Source organism: Haemaphysalis longicornis, unplaced genomic scaffold, assembly GCF_048455015.1.
Source record: "Haemaphysalis longicornis isolate Haplotype H1 unplaced genomic scaffold, Haemaphysalis longicornis Haplotype H1 scaffold_9, whole genome shotgun sequence".
NCBI classification, from domain to species: domain Eukaryota; kingdom Metazoa; phylum Arthropoda; class Arachnida; order Ixodida; family Ixodidae; genus Haemaphysalis; species Haemaphysalis longicornis.
The window spans coordinates 154,230,160-154,252,030 of record NW_027526460.1 but is presented as its reverse complement, the minus strand read 5'-3'; the positions used below and the strand labels follow the sequence as shown (position 1 = coordinate 154,252,030).

The following is a 21,871-nucleotide window of genomic DNA, read 5'->3' as shown; positions in this document are numbered from 1 at the left end:
CCCTATACGTGAGGCGTCGATTCAATTTATGCTGCTACCAATCGGGTGTCGGAAAAAGTTGCGAAAATGAGGGGGTACGTGTCACGTGAACGGATGGTGGGGTGGTCTTTACCAGCTCGGAGCAATGGACACAGGGAAGCCGTTGACGGGTTTAACAACATATACATTTAATGCACACTCAAGAACCCTAACGTAAAGCACTCAATAATTAAACTACACACAAACGATAAACACACATCTCTAACTAACAATCCCAACATACAACTAAAGACAGTCCTAAAGACAGTCCTAAGGAAAGCTGGCAAGAATCTGAAGGCAAAATTATCTCGTTTGCTTCTGAGATACTGCAGCTGCAAATCCCTGCAACCGACATTGCGCGTGCGCATCGCATAGGCCAGTATTCTGTGGACAAAAACCGTCCCATTGTGGTTAAATTTTCTTCTTTCAAAACTAAAGAACTGATTCAGGCAAAAAGATCTTTGCTAACCGACACGGATTTTAACATAAGAGAAGATTTCTCTCTTTCTACGCGCATTGCACGTAAAAAACTGCTTGACTTCGGAAAAGGTTTGAAAACTTCGTACAAACTACGCCACAACAAGCTTATTGCCGACGGGAAACACTACAGGTACTCTGCAGATGCAGATTCTGTTCTTGAAGTTAGTGCGGTTGTTTCCTCTCTTCCTGCGGTTGCCTCTCCGGATGGTACGTCTGACTCTACATCACCGAGGTCGACCCGTTCGGGACGTGTGTATGGTCAGCCCAGCGGTAGCTAGGATAATGCGAGGGGTAGTGGCCGTACGTGCGATGTTTCTGTTCTGTATACTAACATCCGTAGCCTGTATCAAAAGAAGGATAGACTTAACGCATTAATCAACGATTCTGTAGCCGATATAGTCGTACTGACGGAGACTTGGCTCACGAACAAAATATCGGTGGATGAGTTATTTCAGTGTGACAAAAACTTTGTGGTATATCGACGTGATCGCGGCGACAGGACAGGTGGTGGTGTACTAATTGCAATCACCAACCAGTTAAAATCTTTTGCTGTCTCTGTAACTACTGACCTTGAAATTATCTGGTGCTGCTTAACGTTCAATTATAAGAAGATTATTCTTGGCGCCGCTTATCGGTCTCCATCCTCTGCCACCGGTTTTTGTGAAGGTCTTCATGATAATTTAAATCAAATTGTGGTACGATATCCAGGAGTAGAAATTTTTTTGGTTGGTGACTTCAATTATCCCAATATTCAATGGCTGCATTCCACTCCTTTAGTCGAACCGGCATCTGCTGAAGCGTCATCTTTCCTCGACGTTTGCTCCCTTTTTAACTTATCCCAGCTTGTCTATCAGCCAACCCGTGTAACACCGAAAACATCGTCTTTGCTTGATCTAGTCCTGACATCTGCCCCAGATATTGTTTCGTCAATAACGCACATCCCCGGCTTGAGCGACCATGACGTACTGCAGTTCGCTCTTTCCCTTCCTGCTACAAGAAGACAGAAGCGCTTAAAAAGCATTAGGGACTACAATAGAGCCAACTTCGAAGCTATTAATACGGGGCTTTGTATTTTTCTTGATAGTTTACTGCCACGTTATAGAGAACAAACCGTTGATCACATATGGAATTCCTTCAAACAACAGGTCTATCAATTAATCAACAAACATATACCATTACGGCGCGTTTATAGTAATACTAATGCTCCCTGGTTTACCCGTTATTTGAAACGATTGTCTAACAAAAAAGCCAGGCTCTATCGTACTGCCAAGAAATCTACTTGTCCGCAGCGCTGGTCAGCCTACAAATTAGCAGCCGCATCTTACACCAAGTCTCTTCAAACTGCAAAACGTACCTTTTTTCAGTCAACTCTACCTTTATTATTAAAGACAAATCCCAAGCGTTTCTGGAGCATAATGAAGCCTAAAAACGACAACACAATAAGCCTGGTTGATAATCATGGTGTACTAGTTTCTAGCCATTTGTGCGCCTCGCTGTTAAATAATAGCTTCGCTAGGTCTTTTTGTAACCCGATTGTAGATACTTTTCCAGATTTGCAGTGCGTAAATTTTTTCCCAATGGACCCTATTGTTTTCGATCCTACTGGAATTGCTGGCGTTATCAGCAACCTGAAACTGTCTTCTTCATGTGGCCCTGACGGTATTAATTCCAAATTTCTGAAGAATACTAAAGAGTATATGTCGATTATATTATATTGCCTTTACACTAAATGTTTCGATGACGGTTACTTGCCTAAAGATTGGAAAACAGGCCGGTTGGTACCCTTTCACAAATCAGGTGACGCACATAACCCCTCTAATTACCGACCAATCTCACTTACTTCGGTTCCTTGCAAAATTCTTGAGCACATAATTTTTTCCAACCTTGTTAAGCATTTAGAATCAAATAAGTTCTTTCATTACTCGCAGCACGGTTTCCGGAAATTATTTTCCTGTGAAACACAACTAGTCACGTTTACTAACGATCTGCATGTAAATCTTGATTCAGGTTTTGTGACCGACTGTATATTCTTAGATTTTGCAAAAGCATTCGATAAAGTAAATCACCAGCTGCTATTACATAAATTGGGCCATTTGAAAATCGATCCACAAGTGCTACAGTTTATTCGAATCTTTCTTGCTAACCGCACGCAGTTTGTATCCGTTAATGAAACTGACTCTCCCGAGGTGGCGGTACATTCAGGAGTACCTCAGGGTTCTGTGCTGGGGCCTTTACTGTTTCTAATATATATTAACGACCTGCCTTCTAAAATTTCTTCCCCAGTTTGCCTTTTTGCTGATGACTGTGTGCTTTACCGTAAAATTACTAACGATACTGATATTGCGTGTCTACAATCCGACCTTAACATTATTTCCTGGTGCAACCTCTGGCACATGGGTCTTAACGTTTCTAAATGTAAATCGATGAGAATTTCGCGTAATAAACTACCTAGCCCTGATTATTTTCTTAAAGATACCTTGCTAGAGACAGTTGAATCCTACAAATATCTCGGTGTGCACATAACCAATAACCTATCCTGGGCGCGCCACATTGAATATGTAACATCTAATGCAAACCGCATGCTAGGCTACTTGAAAAGAAATTTCTCGCTGTCACCGTCTTCCTTAAAAAAGCAGCTATATATAACCTACGTACGCCCTAGGCTTGAATATGCTTCCTCAGTTTGGGACCCTGGCTATGTAACACTATCTAACAAAATTGAAGCTGAGCAAAACCGCTCCGCAAGGTTTATACTTTCTAACTATCACCGCACTTCCAGTGTAACTAACATGAAATCCAGCCTTGACCTTGCTACTCTTGCCACTCGCCGGAAACTGGCTCGCCTTTGTGTGCTGCATAAAGCATATCACCATAACCCGGTACTTAAATCACGTTGGCTGAAACCTCCCTTTTTCCTTTCTGAACGCCTCGACCATCATTACAAGGTTCATATTCCTCGCCAAAACACCGTAACATACTCGTATTCTTTTTTACCTCAAACATGTCATGATTGGAACAACCTGCCTGCGTCACTAGTCACCATTACTAACCATGAACGCTTTCGGGAGGCACTCGAGAATTTTATGCGTTGATTTGCTCAACGCATTTTTTTCCTAGTTGTTTGCTGTTGTTCGTTTACCGTTCACTTGTGTCTCGCATTAATTTTATGCTATTTTTAAATTTTTTTCACCGGCACTTCCTTTGTGCATTAAATTGTCATTACGGTATTTTTTGTCGCGGTGCTTCCTTGTTTGATTCTTTATTGATATTGTGTACATTTTGTATGCATTGTCGTTTACACGCTGTTTTTGAGAGTTATATGCATGTACTGAATGTGATTTGTTTTTCATGTTTCACTTGTACTTTACTTGTCTCCTAAACCCACTCCCCTCTATAATGCTGTATGCCCTGAGGGTACAATAAATAATTAAATAAATAAAACTCTAACGCAAGAGTCTCTACCATAAAGTTCTACACAATTCGTCCGAATCAAATTATTCTATCACCCTATAGGTGATCTCTCTAAACCCCAACTCCCTAGTTGTGCCCTATGAATGCGTCCCTATTGGACTGGCCTACCCCGATCATCGGCGCTGACGTGTCGCACCCTTGCGTGGCCGCGACTCGGTGGTAGCCTTCTTCTTCTCGCTTCGGTGCCGGCGTTCGATGCGCGCGGTCACTCCTTGGGCGGCGTGGGCTCCGCGCGTCCTGACTGGTTTCCTCGGTGGCTACCCCCTGGTAGCCGCTGTCGCTGGAGGTCCTTGTTGCCGGCGTTCGATGCGCGCGGTCATCCCTTCGGCGGCGCGCTTCCTCGGTGGCTACCCCCTGGTAGCCGCTGCCGCTGGAGGTTCCAGGTAGGCTCGGCCCGAACGTAGCCTTTCGGGGCCGTCGAGACGAACGTCGACGGAGCGTGGACGTTGGCCGCTGGTGCCCGACCGATGCCGCTGGGGCTACGAAGACACGGGTTCGTGGTGCACCTAGGATGACGGTGCCGATGAAGTCGGCCCGCTCCCAACCAGGCTCGGATGGCGTGGTCGATGGCCTGGCCGCGTCCCCCTGGCTCGTTCCTTGAAGCGCACGTGCTCCGGCCGCCTCCTGGTTTCTTCGGTTTCTTGCCTCCACCTTCTCTTTGTGCGCCCCGCTTTTATACCCTCTGGGATCTCCCGTGGCGCACTCCCATTGGTTTCTTGCTTCCTCCCTGTCCTTATATGGCCATCTCGCCACTTGTCCCATGCGTGGCCTTCCCTGATTGGCCGACCAGTGTGCTGCCACCTTTGCCCATGATTCCTCGGTGCGTCGGCGCTGGCGCTTGCTGATTGGCGCGCTCCTGGAGCGCACTTCAAATGGCCGTTCCTTTGTTCTTTTTCCTTGTTTTTTCGGGGGTTTTGATGCGTCCCCCTCTCAGGGGGTGCGCTGACACATGACATTACGTACACAGCTTTAGGATTCACGGGTGATGCGGAATTACTCGTTCTTTTGCAACAAGGCGAAATCGGGGAAAGGCCGCAAGCAATGGAAGTAGCGAAATAGCGATATGGCCTAATAGACGCCTAAGTACATTTTAAGAAAAGTTTATTACAGCACGTGAAAACCAAAGGAGCTCCTGGTGGCATCCCTCTGACTTTGATAACCACTGAATATCAAGCCTGTGCTTCGTCCGCTTTCCCTGTCACGTTTTTTATTTTTCCGGTGTAATTTTTGATTTCTTTCTATCGTAAACGTATATTCAGACACGTTGTTGTCACTCTCGTGTGCTGCATGGGTATGTTTCAGCATCGAGATTTGCAGTGTAAATAATTTAGAAGACAGGATGTTGTTGATGAAAAAAAAAACAAAAGAAAACTCGGCCAGAAAATAACCGCTCTGCACAAATATGCGAACTTTATAAAGGGAAGAAGCAGGAAGAGCGGAAATAAAACATAATTGGAGGTGAGAATCTCTGAACAAAATTGACCCCAATCCATGCTGTAAAGGTGGTTGGATAGAAAAGCTTTAAACACCCACATTGCCCACGCGACATCATTTGAATTCACACATGTGGATCTACACAGTAAAACCAGAGATTTTTCCTGCCGTTACCTGGGATTCGCCGGAGCGGCATCCGGAATGCAGCAGCAGCGTCGGCCGCGGCCAGGCTACAGCGGCGGCGTCCGTCGCTGTAGCCCGGCCGTTAGTCGGCAGAAAGAAAGCGGAGAGGAGCGTCTTTCGAAGGGTGAGACAGCGGAACCTAGACACCCTGTTGTGCTAGCTCGCGGCTACACAACCGCGCGACACAAGCGTAGACACCGAAACAACTCGGCATGTGAGCTTAGTGATTCCCATATATACCGTTTTAAGCTAGTTAGTTTAGTAAGTTTGAGAATTGCGAGGAAGCTGAGGGAACTTTTGAATCGCTATTTATCAGAACCAGTCGCTACTTTATCGTTTTGTAATGCCCCTGAAAACACAACCGATTTGGTATTCACCAATTTAGAAAACGGAGTCCCATTCGCGGGAAGCAGTGCGCTAAATGTAGCGTTTCTCTAGTGGCCAGATGTCTGTATGTGGATTGTACATTTTGTTGCCCCGCCCTGAAAACCAGTCCTTAACGTATTTTAGCCGTACGACCGCCTAATTCTATCGGGTGCGGGTTACCCTGGAGGTGCTGTCGAACAAGTTAATTTAGCCGGGCGTAGGCAGCGTGCAATGGACGCGAAGCTGCGCCAAAACAGGCCCATTAGAACCGTCGCTAAAGCAGACAACAAAGCCGTACCGCCGACGATGACGCCGGCGAGCAGGCACTTGCGGGTGGGGAGCAGTAAATTCGCCACGCCATCAACAGTGTGCTCCGTGAGTGAAGCCCTCCCCCTTCCCACTGCCACCGCCCGCCTCCGCCTTGTGTGGAGTTTGTTGTCCGTCACGTCACGAAAGAACCGTTGGCTGAAAGAGATAGAAAGCTTTAAAGTCTAGCCAAGGACACTGCAGCGCGAAGGTAGATATTACCCGACCGACTGGAGTGGGGGGATTCACCTAATTTGTCTGGTGGATTGTGCGTAGCGGGGACTGTTGCGAAGAAGATGCGGAAAGACCTCTGCCGACGGCATGTTCCAGCATTGGAGTCTCTCGCACTGCCGATGAGGTTCGTTTAGTGACGAGTATAAGTTACGTCACAACGCACTCGGTGAAACGGTGTCGAGTTGTTTGTATAAGTCCCTGGTGGCAACCAAAGCGTATTGTCCCGGTGGAGCCGATGTAGCCGACGTCGGGCCGGGAAGGACAATGAATGATCAAGATAAAAAAATGATGAGTAAGGGAACATATCGGTCTTTAGTAGCAGAGCATTGGATTTATTGAGAAGCAATAATTATTTAGCTTAGTAAATCTAAACAGTGGCGTCTTCAGAGCCTTGAGAAGGCATATCCAGCTGACACTTTTAGCACAAAAAATGTGAAAGAGTGCTCTGATTGTCGCGGAATTTCTCAGAGTAAAGCAAGCACGCAAAAAGTGAGGCATTGTACACTAACGGAGTTGAAAACACAAACCCGCTGCCTCCAGAGTTCGATTGCAGCACGCCGCTTCTACAGCACCACCATGGTTCCGTTACAGTAACTGACAACCGGTAGAACTAGTAAATGCATTGTGGTGTTCGACTAAAACGTGTTTTGAAGACGTGTGCAGGGGGCGTGATGGGCTATTCGATAATGATACATACAAGTAGCCATTAGGCTGGTGGCAAAGTACATTAACGCAAAATCCGTTATTTCCGTGGCGATGGAAACTCGGGTATAAGTGAAGTCTTCTAACGTGAAAAAACACTAAAAAGACACCCAACAAAAAGTGATGCTGATGAAAACAAGAAACACTTGTTCCACTAGACACTGATACATTATAGCCATAGCGCATGTTCGGAAAAAGGTCTAATAAATTTTGCATTCACTAAATTTCAAGGGATACGTTGGTGTCCTCGCAACCAAAAAATACAAGAGCCTTTGATAGGCGCCGTCAACTTTAAAGGGGTCCTGAAATACCTTCCGCCGATGCATGGATGTACATGTAACCAAATAAATCAATGTATTAGCAATCTTCTCCCGCAAGAATTTTGTTAAAGCGATGAGTATTAGCTGAGAAATCGTAAATCAGAAACCGCGCATTATCGTCGCGCCGCGTTTACTCCTCCTTTCGCTGTTGACGGCGCGCGCGCCTTCCCTCCCCTGATGCTGCGCTCTCCAGCGGTGACGTACTTCCGCTAGGGCGCTCCTCGGATTGCCGTCTGCTACGGGCAAGCTTTGTTGACACCATGAATCCCGCACTCTGCTCAAGGCTGGAAAAGCGAACGAAAAATCTGGCCGCATTTGTGCGGCGGCCTGGCCTTGCCCTTTCGCGGCGTACGTTGCTGCAGTCGGCACGTGACTTTTTATCGGCGCGAATTCGCAGCCGCTCGGGGAGGATCGTGCGCTCGGTCCCTTTTATGCACCGCGCACTGTTGATCCAAAAAGCGCCGTATCAGATGTGGCCCCGCTGGTGCCGGGTCTTATTTTGCGGAAGTGGTAATTCCTGCCGGCGGCATGTGAAAAAGACATTTTAAACCGATACAGAGCCCGTGCACAAAACGCTTCAATCATGTGACCAGTTCAGCTTGGGGCGACGCGTGGTGGAGGGCGGCAACGTTGGCAAAACATGCTCCGGCGCGGCTCTGAGCTTTCTAACGGTGGAGCGAGCGCCATTTCCTTGACAATCTAAAACATCGGTTGCCTTGGCAACAAGGCAGAAACCTCCCCAGAAGTCAGTTACGGTTGCGTAATCCCGGTTCAGCTCGGGGCCCCACCTCGCGACACGTGGGCACTGCAGGCGTACCACTCACTCCCATTGGGAAGTGTGAGATGCGTTTGGCATTACAGGAGGCGATGGTGTGTGTGTTGTGGGCGCCTTTGTTTCGCGATGAAATGCGGCGTTGTGCTTCTGCGGGTGGATAGTGCTTCCCATGGTCTGGAGTATCTTGCTCGAGCGACGTACGACTCAACCTCGCATGGGGTATGTGCAGTGTGCGTAAAAGCCATCTCGGCTTGCGCGCCAGAGTTAAGTGACTTGCTGTTCGTCCCCGCAAACCGCGCCCGAGGTGAGCGCCGAATTTACAACGGGCAGGAGGAGGCAACCCATCGTCTGTCAATCGCGGTTCAGTTTTGCAACGCATGTTGTGACGTTGTGTTCGTTCGAAACGCATCTCTGGATTGTTTTGAAGTTGAATAAAATGTATCCGTCAAACCCGGGCATTCGGCTCAGGGCGTTCTCTGCGATTGCACGAAAGAAGTGCCACGGGGCTTCAACGCTTTCTTTATGGAACGTACTCAGGTAAGAGAATATCCATGTCGTGTTATGGCCGTGTTGAATTCAATACGAACGGTTAAGCGTTTGCTTACACTTGTTTCGTTTGTCGTAAAATGTCCAAGCACTCCGGCACTCCGCTGGCAGATCAGCCGGCGAGCCGACGCTGAGCAGACGACTCATCTCTTTGCCGGAAGTGCGTGAAAAAGCAGCCCAATAGCAGGATGTCTAGCTCATGACGAACATATGGGAATCGATGATGTAGACATGTCAATATGGCGGCGTCCAAAAACACGAAGGGAAGGGTGAGAAAAAAGCGACAAACTTTGCAACAAAAGTGTGAGCTTTCCGCTGCGCGTAAAAGAGTAATACTTGGCACAGATTACGCTGACGACCCAATCTAACGATTGCGCTACTTCATTTAGTGTGCTCAAAACGCCTTTCAGGGAACCTTTAAGTTTTTGTGCTGCCCGTAAATCGAATTAGCCCACCGGCCAATGAACGGGTGAAAGTTAACTGAAAAAAATTAAACAACCCCGTCCATACAGAAACCGGAGTGCATGCTAAGCTTCGCGTCAGTGAAAACAAAAAAAGTGCAAACTTAAAGGCAATGACCGCAAAACGAAAACGATTACTACAACATCAAAACGCGATGATCGAAATCTAAACGCAAAACTATCCCCTGATAAAACAAAATTCTTTGTTCTGGCCGAGCTTTAGGCGAACATAAATGCTTGGTATATACATTATTGTACGTTCGTCTTCTGGTATTTTCGCCAATGTAAACCAGACATGGCCTGCCCGTACCGCGCTAGAAGGTGAACTGCCCAAAGGTAGCTAGAGACCGCACCTGCGATGATGCGTCACGCGAGTGACGCCTACTTTTTTCATTGTGATGTGATATAGCGTGAAACGTGCGCACGCGCAGCCGCTCCATTGAGCTCATACATGATATGCAGATTTTGTGGAGTCCGCCAGTGTGAGGCCACCTTAACGAGCAGCAGATGTAGAATACCGCAGCTTAATTCTTATTTGCATCGCGCTAGCCTCACCCCCTCTGGCTTTGTGCTGCTTGCGGTGACCCTTACAAAAATGGTTATTGAGATTGAATTGAAAGTCAATTGACTTTACTCAGTACAATGTGTTGACAGTCAATTGACTTTGAATAGAAATTTTGTATTGAGTTCTCGTTGAAAATTGGCCGCCGTGTTTCAATTGAAACTCAACGCTGTGTTTCAATTGAAAGTCTATTGACTATAGTCAACATGTCTGTTGATTTCCAATTGACTTTCTGTTAACTCTCAATACACTTTTCCTATTGAGTTCCTGTTGTGATGTATCAATTGAAAGTCTACTGAGAAAAGTCGGTGGAGTTCCAGTTGAGTCTGTGTTGACTATCTATTGATTCTCCTGTTGAGTTCCTGTTGAGAAATGTCAAATGAAAACCTATTGAGCATATTCAAGACAGCCCATTTGATTTCATTTTAGTCTTTTATCAAGTTATTTCAACAATTGCCTCGTAAAGTTCAGTTGACTGTACTAAATACATAGTGAGTCTGCTTCAATAATGCAAAAAATCAAGGTGTGCATTGAGCAGGAGAAATAGTGAGGTGTTTCATGGCAACGCTTGCTTTATTGCTCACGAAAGGAGCACGGGAGGACTGGAGCCTTGCAGGGTCCACTTGGCTACTTGACTGTGTAGCCTACAAAATACAACAAGAAACAGCCTTGTTTGTTTCCACCAGTGTAGTACGAAATGATTGCGTCCTTCTTATTAAGCATGCTGGTCTAAGTAGCTTGCTGTTTTATATGTTCGATGGTTTGTATTTTTGAAAAGCAAGGCAAGGAGACAGCAGTTCAACAAATCTATAAGCTTGTTTCAGGTTTTAGTGCATCAAGGCAAGCTAAACACATCAATTATTTCTACAATGGGTAGGGAGTGGAACGCCTTTACTTGAATGCCTTCCGCATTAAAGCACCTGAAATCTAGAGGAACGACTATGTCCGCAGGGAGCCACAAAATCACCCGCATGGGCTAGTTACCGCGTCTTCCACATCTTTGAGGCCCAAAAGAAATCCGCTTAGGCCTATCAAGACTGGGTGATCCACTACCAAACCTGTCCAAAAGCATACCTGTCAACCTGTGGATTTTGTTTTGTGAAATTTTAATGCTTGAAATGTCAAAACAAAATTAGATAACTGTCAACTTGCATGAGCTGGTTTACAAAATTGTAGCCTTGATTTAAAAAAAAACTAGTGTCAGATGATACTGTAAACTAAAGTTACTACAACAGGCAATCATTACAAATGGCTTTAGAAATAATGAGCGCAAATACTTTGTCATTACCGACTAGTGGAAAAAAAGTACATGAACCGTGAAAGAAGAAAAAACTTGCCAGAAAGAACGTGACAGAAAAAAATGCGTAAGTTGAATATCGCAGTCTTTCACACTCTTGTAACGCTGAAGTATGGTGTGTGCCTTGCAGTACGTATAACAAACAAGTAGCACTAAGCAGCAGCTTGAAGGGATCATATGAGATATGGGTATATCCACATTTTTGCCTTAATCGCAACAATGCCAGAGGAGTGTCCCAGTATAACAAGGCCGCTATGCCAGTTTACACACAACGAGAACACGAAACAGTTTTGTTTGGTGAGAGGAAAAAACAGCAGAGTTGCTGTAAATGAGAAAAAATGTCAAAGCTTTTTTTTCCCTTTGCTTGACGAGATTTTCTGTACAGCAGCAGCACTAAAACAGTACAGTGATACCGTGCCGACCAATCATTTGGGTAATTCCTAGAGGCAGAACATTTGTCACAACAGATCGACTAAGCCCTCGCGCAATGCCGGTGTAGCATCAGTCAGTGGCACGTCTGATGCCACGTTAGGCCAAAATGTTATTCAGTGATTTTGCTATTACTCACACCACATTCAGCCCAACTTATTCAAAACTGCTCCGAGAAAGGCAATCAGCAGGTTGTGGTTATAAGCAATGGCAAATTTCAATTTATGCTAGCAAGTCGAGCAAGTGCTTAGTCAAAACCGGTATTCATCAGTTTGAAAGTTTGACGCCTGTACATGTTCTAGCGCAAGCTGCCTAGCACCTGAGACAAAAATTGGCAAATGAGAAATTCCCAGAAAGATACGTGGAGAGAATTGGCACTTTGTGGTAAAAGACTAATATATAACAGTGTGTAGTTTGTTTCCAACTACTCCTTACGCAGCACATTTTTTTCTTCATTGGTTTTAAAAACAAAGTGTCTGCTTGGCTTTAGGGTGTCAAGGTAACGCATCAGACTTGTGTAAAGATGCTTTGGGTTCAACCCCTAGCTTCTGCGGATACACAGTCTCTATTTTCCAAAAGTAATAAATGAATTTGTTATATTCTTGGGCATTATTTCTTTAGCTGGAATGAAGTACATTTTAGGCCACGTTTGTCACCTGAGTCACTGCTCTGCACTCAGGGAACGCTCTTTCTCCAAACAATTGTTCAAATTAGGAAGCAAATATATTGCCGGCAGCCAGCACTTTAGCTTGTAAGTATATTTTACCGACATGTCTCCTAACTGGTTGAACACACTATACTATTTGTGGCTGGTAGATCTGCCTCTCAGCCTAGCGCTGTCAGATGTGTTTGCATAGCGCAGTATTCGTGCGTCTGTTATTGATCCGACAGGCGCTTGTTCGATTCGATCTCCTTCATTTTTTTTTCATTTTCGTTAACTTGGTTCGTCAAACATTTTATTTACCTTAATCATGGCGTTCTTTCTTTTCTTATGACACTTCGTACCAGGCAATACAGGGCTGCTGCTCCGTTCTGTAGCGGCACTGCATCTAGAATTTCATTCATTCGTCACTTGCCTTCAAAGGTTTTGTTAGACCTTTACCTTAAGATACATACAAATATATTACACGCGACAGCAATACAGCAGCGCGGACGACAGTAAACTACCGATTGATGTCAAAATGTGTGCCGGTAAAATACCGCCTTCAATTTGTTACACTTACGTACAGTATTTTTGAAAATCTGAAGTGAAATCGTACCCTTTCGGTCGATCTCGAGACGGCATGCATAAAAACACTGTTTATATAGCGACAAATAACGAAGTTGTGAGTATAGCCATTCAGGTAGGTCTGCACAACGTGTCATGATGAAATGTACAGGAGCGCTCGGAAAGAATGAACTTACCTTATAACAAGTCGCTCCCGCCAGGGCTCCCAGCGGGGTGAATTTGACGGATTCCAAAGCGTGGCTAAAAGGGATGGTAACACCTCACTTCGCAAGCTTCTTCACTGTACGATCACAGCGCACAAACACAACACGACACACAAACGATGTTCACCGGCGGTAGAAGAACGCATGCGATGGCTTTTCCTTCAATAAATTCGATGTATCGCCAGCTGCACTGCAATGTCTGACCTTCGATGCTGGTTGAAAAGATTCGCACACGGCACATAAATCGCCAACAACTCGAGGAAAGCTGTAAATTTGCACAGTACAGTGAGAAAGACCGCACCGCGATGGCGCCCCCACACAGAACACGCCCGCACATGCGGGATCGCGAACAAGCGACATTGGCTTGGTTTCAAGTCGGTTTGCGATGGCTATGCCACAGCTACGCATTCTTGTGAAAACTGAGCGTGGAAACATTGACACGAGATATCAAAAACACCTACGGCGGCTTGTGAGTCCTATGTTAATATTTACAATAATTTTTTTATAGAATTAATATCAACCCCTCTAGCAGCAGTAATATTATATTGCAGATAACCGAACTCCTCCGAGGTCGCGATGTTGGCTGTCAGCGCCACTGGCGGCAGTGACAACGCCGCGTACTAGACATTCGTGACAGCGCGGTCACTTTAGCTAGCGTGGGAGGGTGCCAGAGGAACCAAAAGAACTGGTTATCGCCGGGTGTGCATGTGGATGGTACGTCTTTTAAGTGCAATGCACTTCTTAAGCGACCCTGAACCTGCGTTCACCGGCGATGTCCGCGCACGTGGAGATGGGCGCGCGCAGCCTGGCCGCTGACATGGCACATACCCACGTGGGGGATTGGCCAGGAATCTCCTCGTCTTCCTTGGCAACGGGGGGAGATGGGCGCGCGCTGCCTGGCCGCTGACATGGCACATACCCACGTGGGAGATTGGCCAAGAATCGGGCGTGAGAAGGGCTAATGCACCCGCTTAAAGGAGTACTGACACGAAATTTCAAAGCTTAGATCCGCTCTAGCAATCAAGTACAACGACAACACAAATAGGTGTCTGTGAATAAATGCATCTTTCTTTCTTTGTAGTTGTGTGTGTGTGTGTGATCTCTCTTTCGCGAACATTACCGAACCACGCAAATTCAACTCGTGCATTCGCACTTTCACATTCTTCCCCTCGGGGAAATGCGGGGAATTTTTTTTTGTGTCCGGGCGCCCGCTTCGGCGAACTGCAGCAGGAGAGAGGACGGAAGAATTCTGGAAAGTCCAATCCTTGAAAACAGCTTCAAAGTTCTTGATCTGCTTGCGGGCGCAGGATATTTGCGAGGCGCTTGTGTTTGAGAAACGTAGTCCGCGGGCGTGTTGACATCTTTAAAAGACATGCTTTGGTTAGCGAGAGAGCGGTACGGAGTGTAACAAGCGGCCCGCCAGCCCACTAATTTGTTCGGTTTCGCTCTCTCTCTCTTTTTTTTTTGTAGTGGCGTGAAGCAGTGTCAGGCTCATTCTTTCTTTTTGTGACGCTGTGCAGTAAAGATGAGTTGTTAATCAGCGCTTCAGTTTGTCTGTCTTTCTTCATTTTTTTTCTTCGTATGTTCGTTCAGTTCGTGTGAGCGCGGCGCCTTGGACTGGCGTACGGAGTTTTTCTGCAGTGAAAGAACTGTTTTCACCTGTTTTAATAGAGCGTAGATGCGCGTTTTCTCCTTGTGGGATTCTCTGCATTCCAAATTGCTGTTCTACTGTTGTTATCATAGACAGATCACGGTATCCTCAAGGAAAGTTATCTATGACGGGGAATAAAACTCGCGTCCTTGGGCTCAGACCACGGCGGGGTGCGCGAATGATAACTGGAGTAATGAAGTTCACGAGTGAACGACGATGAGGCCAAGCTTGCGTTCGCTTGATTTGAACGCTTGTTTTAAAAGTTCGCTGTGTACAAAAATTTAATTGTTCTTTTTTCGACGTGTAGGGATTTACCCCAAAGTCTTGCTGTTTTTTTTATGAGTAATTATAGGCACAATTTCGTCACTGGAATATTCTTGTGCGTTTGGGTTTGTGAGATAAGTATTCACTTCTGAAAAACAGCGCTGTTAGTATCGTGCCTCCACAGAAAAAGACTGAATCATCGCACTAGGATGCGATGTCACATATGCCTTTTGTAGATGTAGCAGATGAAATCGCGTTTTAATTTTAAATGTACCTCCTCCCCTCCCCTCCCCGGAACACAAGGTATCACAGCATTGTGTGTGTGGAAATAGGTAGGGGGAGTCACAACTTTTTTTTGACCCCAGAACTGGGACCCGAGATGTGCAGCCTCCCCCAACCCCCGCCTTTCCGTTTTTTCCCGGCCGAGATATGCATGCTTCATGATTCCGCTCCAACTTTCCCGGAAGACTGACTTCGAATATGTCCACTGCCGCTAAAGCGGAAGCTTAGCAGTAGTGGAGATTGCTCACCCATTATGTCAATGCGTGCTAAGGTATAAAGAAGAAAATCCACTGCTATAGCAAGGAAACGATTCCGCGGGAGTCACGTGCTAGAAGAGATGAGTCACTAGAGTTTTGTCAATGTTTTTTTCCTCCATTGTTTTGTGCAAAGCATGTTGCGGCAGTATTTGAGGAAATGCAGTCCAAAATTGTCCAATATAATTGATTTCCCCACTTAGCAGGTATAATTATTATTTGGGCGAAGATGCTACTGGTAAAGGCTACTGGCCTAAGCAGTTTTATCAGCTTTGAAAATTAAGCGCGAACCATAAACCATGGACAAAAAGAAGCACACTGGTATAATTTTCAACAACGTATGTTCACCAACTAGCTCGACTCTCAATTTTACTTGATTTTTGTCAGTAGAAACTCTATTGAGTTTCAATTAAACAAAGTCATTTGATATTCTGTTGAGTTTTGTCTATTAAAACCTTGTTGACTTTTTATTGACTGCACTCAATAGAAATGTTAATGCACAATAAAAAAACATAAAAGTAACCTAGTAGCCTTAATTCTGCAGACACAGTGGGCAGCGCTGAAAAAAATAGCCCTTCAAAGTGTATGTTTCAGCCTGATGAGTTTTGTCAATTGGTTCTCCAAAGAGTTTCAATAGACTGGTGTCAATTCGTTTTGTATTGCGTTTTCTCAGTACAAATCCTTTTGAGTTTCTACTGACACATCTCAATAGCCAATTGAGTTTGAATTAGGTTTCTGTTGACTCAATAAAAACTCAACTTGAACTGAATTGAAACGCAAAATGCATTTTTGTAAGGGTTCAAGACAAACAGTTGAACCGTTTTCATTGTATTGCCACGGTTTTTATTAGAAAACATTATCTAGCCGCACCAATTAAACGCCTTGGCCTTCCTCTGTCAATGCCTGCGCTACTTTCTTTCGTGCGCACATCCCTAAGGTTTTGTAGCAGAAAGGTGGTTGCGGCCATTCACGCATATATATATATATATCGGAGGCTAGGCGCCTGTCCTTTTCACTCGTCCAAAAATTGGTTTTGTCACCTATTCTCCTAAAAATGCATCAATATCTGATTCTCCTGCAGTTTTATTATATACTTCTGTTACAGTTTCCCCAATTAAATTCTACAGGTTGATTGTATAGAGCTATGAGGGGGACATATTAGCCCCCAAAAGCCACCCGTGTCTTGGCCGATCCCCACTGGGTATGTGTTACCAGTACAGGAATAACAACAACAACAAAAATAATAACTGCGAACAGCGAGCGAAAGCGTCGATGGAGAAACCTCGGCGACCGAATACTTTGTAGAGACAGCGACGGTAAATATGACCAGCGACTCCGCAGAAGTAGGACCGCGGACGGTGATGGGGGTTTCGCCACACGCTGGTATTCCCCACGCGCCACACGTCGGGGTGACTAAGAATTGTGGTAAGACGTGGCTCCTGGCTACAAACTCTGAGTTGACGTGGCAATGAGGTGCAGCTATGGAGGCCATTGCTTGGGGATCACGTGGTGCTTCCGGTTGTGTAGGAGTTGCTAGTGCTTGTTGCACAACCTTTTGGGGTAAGTCTGATAAGGCTTCAGCTTGAGAGGTCGTCGTCCTTGCTCGGAATAGCTTCAATAGGCTTTCACTAACTCCGTCATGTGAGAACTGTATCACGTCATAACGTTACATCGTTCTAATATTACACACGATGGTAAAAAATTACGCCCACCTCCCCTCGCGGGAACCCTGGTGTGATGCAACGCATCTCTTGGGGGTTCCATTGGCGTTTTCCATCGTATTGATTACGCTTATAGCAGAGATTCTCACGCGAAGGGGAGGTGGGCGTAATTTTCCATTTTCACCACGCAATGCACAGCAGTACACGTATGCTCAGGTACGGTCTTTATTGCAGACTAGAATGAGTGCCTTGTGGCCCGTAAAGTGCACAGTTAGGGGCTCGACGTTTGCATCAAGCAATCGTCGAGTACTGCGAGAGCGTGCAAGCGTAATGCGGACGACCGTCGACTGAGACCGTCGGAGCGCGGCATGCCGCTTTATATTCACGGCGCCCGAAGGAGAGGAGAACGCGGAGAGAGAGAGTACTACACATGCGCAGCGCTGAGCGCAGCGCCGCCCACCGGCGCCTAGAAACGGAGTGAGACCGCGCTGCGCCAACCCGCAGCTGTTTGGGAGAGAGTGTTCGCTATCGGAGAGAGGAGACGAGGAGAGGCGCGGCTATACGGACAACGCCGGACAGACGCAGGAAGGACAGAGGGGCGAGCATGAGATGCGTTGCATCTTAAAGAGCACTGCCGACAGCATATTTTAGGTCTACCCACTCTAGTCGTCTCATTCGTGCTTACTAGTATGAATTATGTAGTATCCCAGGTTTTAGCATTTAGCGTTTCGGTGGTTCTACCACCAGGGGGTTACGCCGCGGGTATATATGTGACGTCTCTCTGAATAAATGACATCTTTTGGCTTGACTCTTTCATCGAGCGTTTGTCTCCTGCTTCACCCTTCGGGGCTGTCGCCGACGCGACACCACAATGGCGCAGCCGACTCAAGAACCGTCCGAAATGTAAGCGCTCGACATTCCTGCAATAACATGTAAGCCGCAGAACAGGCCGCACGCTTTATTTTCAAGTAGTGAGGGCTGAAACAGTCAGCCTAGAGCGATAGAGAGTTAGGCCTACGCGGACGACCGCACCGGTGAGGAAAGGGCGGCCAGCAGCATAGCATAGTGCCGAGATCAACGTGCATCGAGCGACACGCAGCAAATACGACCAGCGACATGTAACCTTCACGTAATACTGCAAGATATCGTCAACTGGCACGAAGTATTTTTTGCACCAGGATTATATAAACTTCATCAAGCAAAGTAAAGCGGCACCCCTTCGTTCGTTATCGTGTCAAGATGGCTGACATAGCCGCGAAACCACAACCATTTTTGCCGCACCTTGGGAGGCCGGCCATCGCATGGCGCGAGTGGCATCTGTCGTTCGAAACATACCTTATCGCAGCAGCTTGTGAAAAATTCACTCCGCGGCGTAAAACAGCGCTCTTGAACACCTGTTTGGGAGCGAAAGCGGTTCGAACTGCGCGTATGATCGAGTCAGCCAGACCGGCGGGTGCAAGCACCGGCAACGACTATGAATATCTCGTTCAGGGCCTCCCGACTCACTTTGACGTCTCCACATCACAGCGGGCGAACCGCATACAGTTCCGAAGTTTATGTGGAGCAGGAACGGAATCGGCGATCGACTTTGCGCGCCGCGTGCAATACGTGGGTCGACAATGCAACTTCGGCTCCGACGAAGCCGCGTCACTCGTGGATCAACTCACGTGGGACTTGCGTCCGATTGCACGAAGGCACGTCTGCTCACAGAAGGCCCGGCACTGACGTTTGACAAAGCGATCCAAGCCATCCAAAACGTAACTGAAGTCCAAGATCTGCTGCAACGATATCAAGTTGCCAGAGAAGAAATAGTTCAAGCGATCGACGGGACTCAACGGACTCGACCGCAACAGCGCTCCACCCGTTTTCCACGTCGGGAGTTCCGCCCCACAATCTCCAGAAACCGAACTTCGTCACCGTCCCGTTCGGGGCTTACCTTCGCCCGGACCAGCGGTCGACGCTCTCCTCCTCTAACATGCAGCCGCTGTGGTAGACCTTGGCATTCCCTTCGACAGTGTCCCGCTCTAGGGAAAATGTGATTCCGGTGCGGTAAAATCGGCCACTTCAGGAATGCCTGCCGTACGCCGCGTTCTGCAATCACGCATCCGTCGTCACCTCGTCTGAAACGACACACCCGGTCACCGTTGCGGAACATCGAGACCCCATCCGACGACGAGAAAGCCAATATCGTTAACCAGCTGGGCCAACACGCAAATGCAACATAGAAAGGATTTTACGCTGATGTCAAGGTGAATGGCACTTCACTATCCCTTCTGGTAGACACAGGCTCAGCTGTCTCGATTTTATCAGAAGAAATATTTCAACGTCATTTTTCATCGCAAATAGCACTTGAAGCTCCACCCCGAATTTTTAATGATTACTCTGGAGGTATCCTACCTGTGTCAGGATGTCTCACAGCATCAGTTCAGTTTAAAATTATTCAGGAACCCCTCTCATTATATGTGGTGCGAAATGGCAGATCTCTCCTTGGAATAAATTCTATTTCTGCTCTCCAATTAACTCTCACCGAAGATCACCTCCGATGCTGGCAAACAACTACAGAAAGCCAGTCGGGAGTTGACCAACTGGCGACAGTTGACCAACTGGCCGAAGTGGTTGAACAACTGGCCGAAGTGGTTGAACAACTCCTCCCCGAACTTGCACAAAGCAGAAGCAGAGAAGCGAAATTCGATGAAGAAACGCGGCTGCTCAATTCTCAACTAACAGATCTTCGAGAGAAATTTCGTGCGAACTCGTTTGAACATGAGGGCACACGTGAGGCTCAGGAGGTTCAAGAGAAAGAAGGTGACAAGCCTGAGGAAGAAGCCGAAAAGGCCGACGAAGCAGACAAGCCCGAGGGAGAGGCCGAGAAGGCCAACGAAGAATATAAACCGAAGAAGCCGAAGATTGAGGACGTCGAGTGTGACGACGAGTCCGCCGATAAGGACAAAAAAAAAAAAGACGAAAAGGAAAAGGGGGAGACGAAGGTGACAGGGGGTTCGCCAGAAACCATGCTGTGTGCGTGCCGTGAAAGTGCAGTGCTGTGCAGAGAATCCAAATGAACTATAGAAAAACTGTTTGCTTGAGACAAACCCTGCAACGGGTAGTCGTCCCCCGAAGGAAGGTTAGACAGAGCAGAGACAACATTTTTATTGAGTTTGTGTCGCTATTTTGAGTTATTTCGTTTGCTATGTCTAGCCTTTCCTCCCAATGGGGAGTTCGTTTCAATGGAGGAAGTATGTAGTATCCGGGGTTTTCGCATTTCAGCGTTTCGGTGGTTCTACCACCAGGGGTCTACGCCGCGGGTATATGTGTGACGTCACTCTTAATAAATGACCTCTTTTGGCTTGACTCTTTCATCGAGCGTTTGTCTCCTGCGTCGCCCTTCGGGGCCGTCGCCGACGCGACACCACAAATTATTACAGTGACTGATCAAGAAATGTTTTCTGTAAATAACGGTGAAAGCTTGAATGCTCTATATGACACGTTCTTCAGTACCAGTAGAGGGCAGGCATTGCCTTACATCTCGTGTCGTAATCATGAGCACGTGAGCATTGGCTTATTTGAGTAGGATTGCTCAAAAAGTGACACGGACAAGAGGAAGACCTGTGTTGCGTGTGTAGCCTTTCTCTCAAGCGTGTTTCCGTTTTCTCAGTTATTCTTGAGTTATAAATTCTCAAGGTGGACAGATTGCTACCCTTGAAAATGCATTCGTTCCTGACCAGTTTGTTTACTGACGCTTCAATTTATGCGTTTGCAGACGATAGAAAACTTCCCGAACCTGACGGAGTACTTTTCAACAACACCTACGTATGGCGGCTATATGCGGCACTGTGTGACTGCAGAATTGACACACTTCGATTCAGAAGCAGGCACCGCTGCGTACACTTTGTACCCGAAACACAGCGGCGGCGACCAAGCGTACGTACATGCAAGAAGACTCCGTATCGTTGATGTAGGCCGTATAAATCGCTCTTTGTGCTTGTACAGTGTTTAAATCTTTTCCAAAGATTTGCTAAGATATGCAGATTACACTTCGGGTGACTAGATCAATGATAGGCCAAAAAGGTAAGCATAAATCTTTTCTTGCTCTCTTCTGGGTAATTCCTTAGAATTTCTTCATTCAACAGGCAGCTAAATTTTAGCCTCAACTTGCAAAAGATGTTTCTGCACACGCTTTCTGCTACACCAGATTAACATAATGCTTAAACTATTTCGTTTATCTGATGAAGGTAACGCAACCAAGCCCCTTAAACAATGCGCCAGGAGAACAAAAACGCCGGTTTCGTTGCGTGCTCGAAATTCTAACGGAGGGTAAAACTAAAGAAGGCCGGTTGTGTATTTCTCGATCCCAAACGTTTAATGCACTACCCTGCCAACTGCGCGTCCAGAATCAGTGTAAGTCTCGATCTGGTGTACGGGGGTAGTAACGTCCAGTAAATCAGACAGCAGGTGCCTGATACAAAATCAATGCACTTAAAATATTCCACATTTTGTGTAATAAATGTTAGAAAAGAATCCCCGAATATTTAGAAATAAAACACTACCTTTAAAACATCACTATCTCGTCACAAAAATGTGAAGATAAATTACTTTTGTGCCCATACCAATACTTTGCTTTCAATCGACTTGGAGCGAGTATTACGATTCCCATGTATGCTTGTGGCCGAAACAAAGTGCTGATCTGTGCATGCAACGCAGAATCGTTGGCTTGAGTACAGGACCAAACACTGCGGCACTATAT

General features: G+C 46.4%; 1 protein-coding gene across 1 annotated transcript in view; it reads left to right on the top strand.

The window, feature by feature from the left end:
- LOC144152122 (uncharacterized) overlaps nt 1–21,871 on the top strand; it is a 31,240-nt gene that overhangs the window by 3,533 nt on the left and 5,836 nt on the right. The window contains exon 2 of the mRNA XM_077683334.1: nt 20,888–21,048. Within this exon, the coding sequence (XP_077539460.1) occupies nt 20,888–21,048 (161 nt within the window). The remainder of the gene's footprint in view (nt 1–20,887; nt 21,049–21,871) is intronic.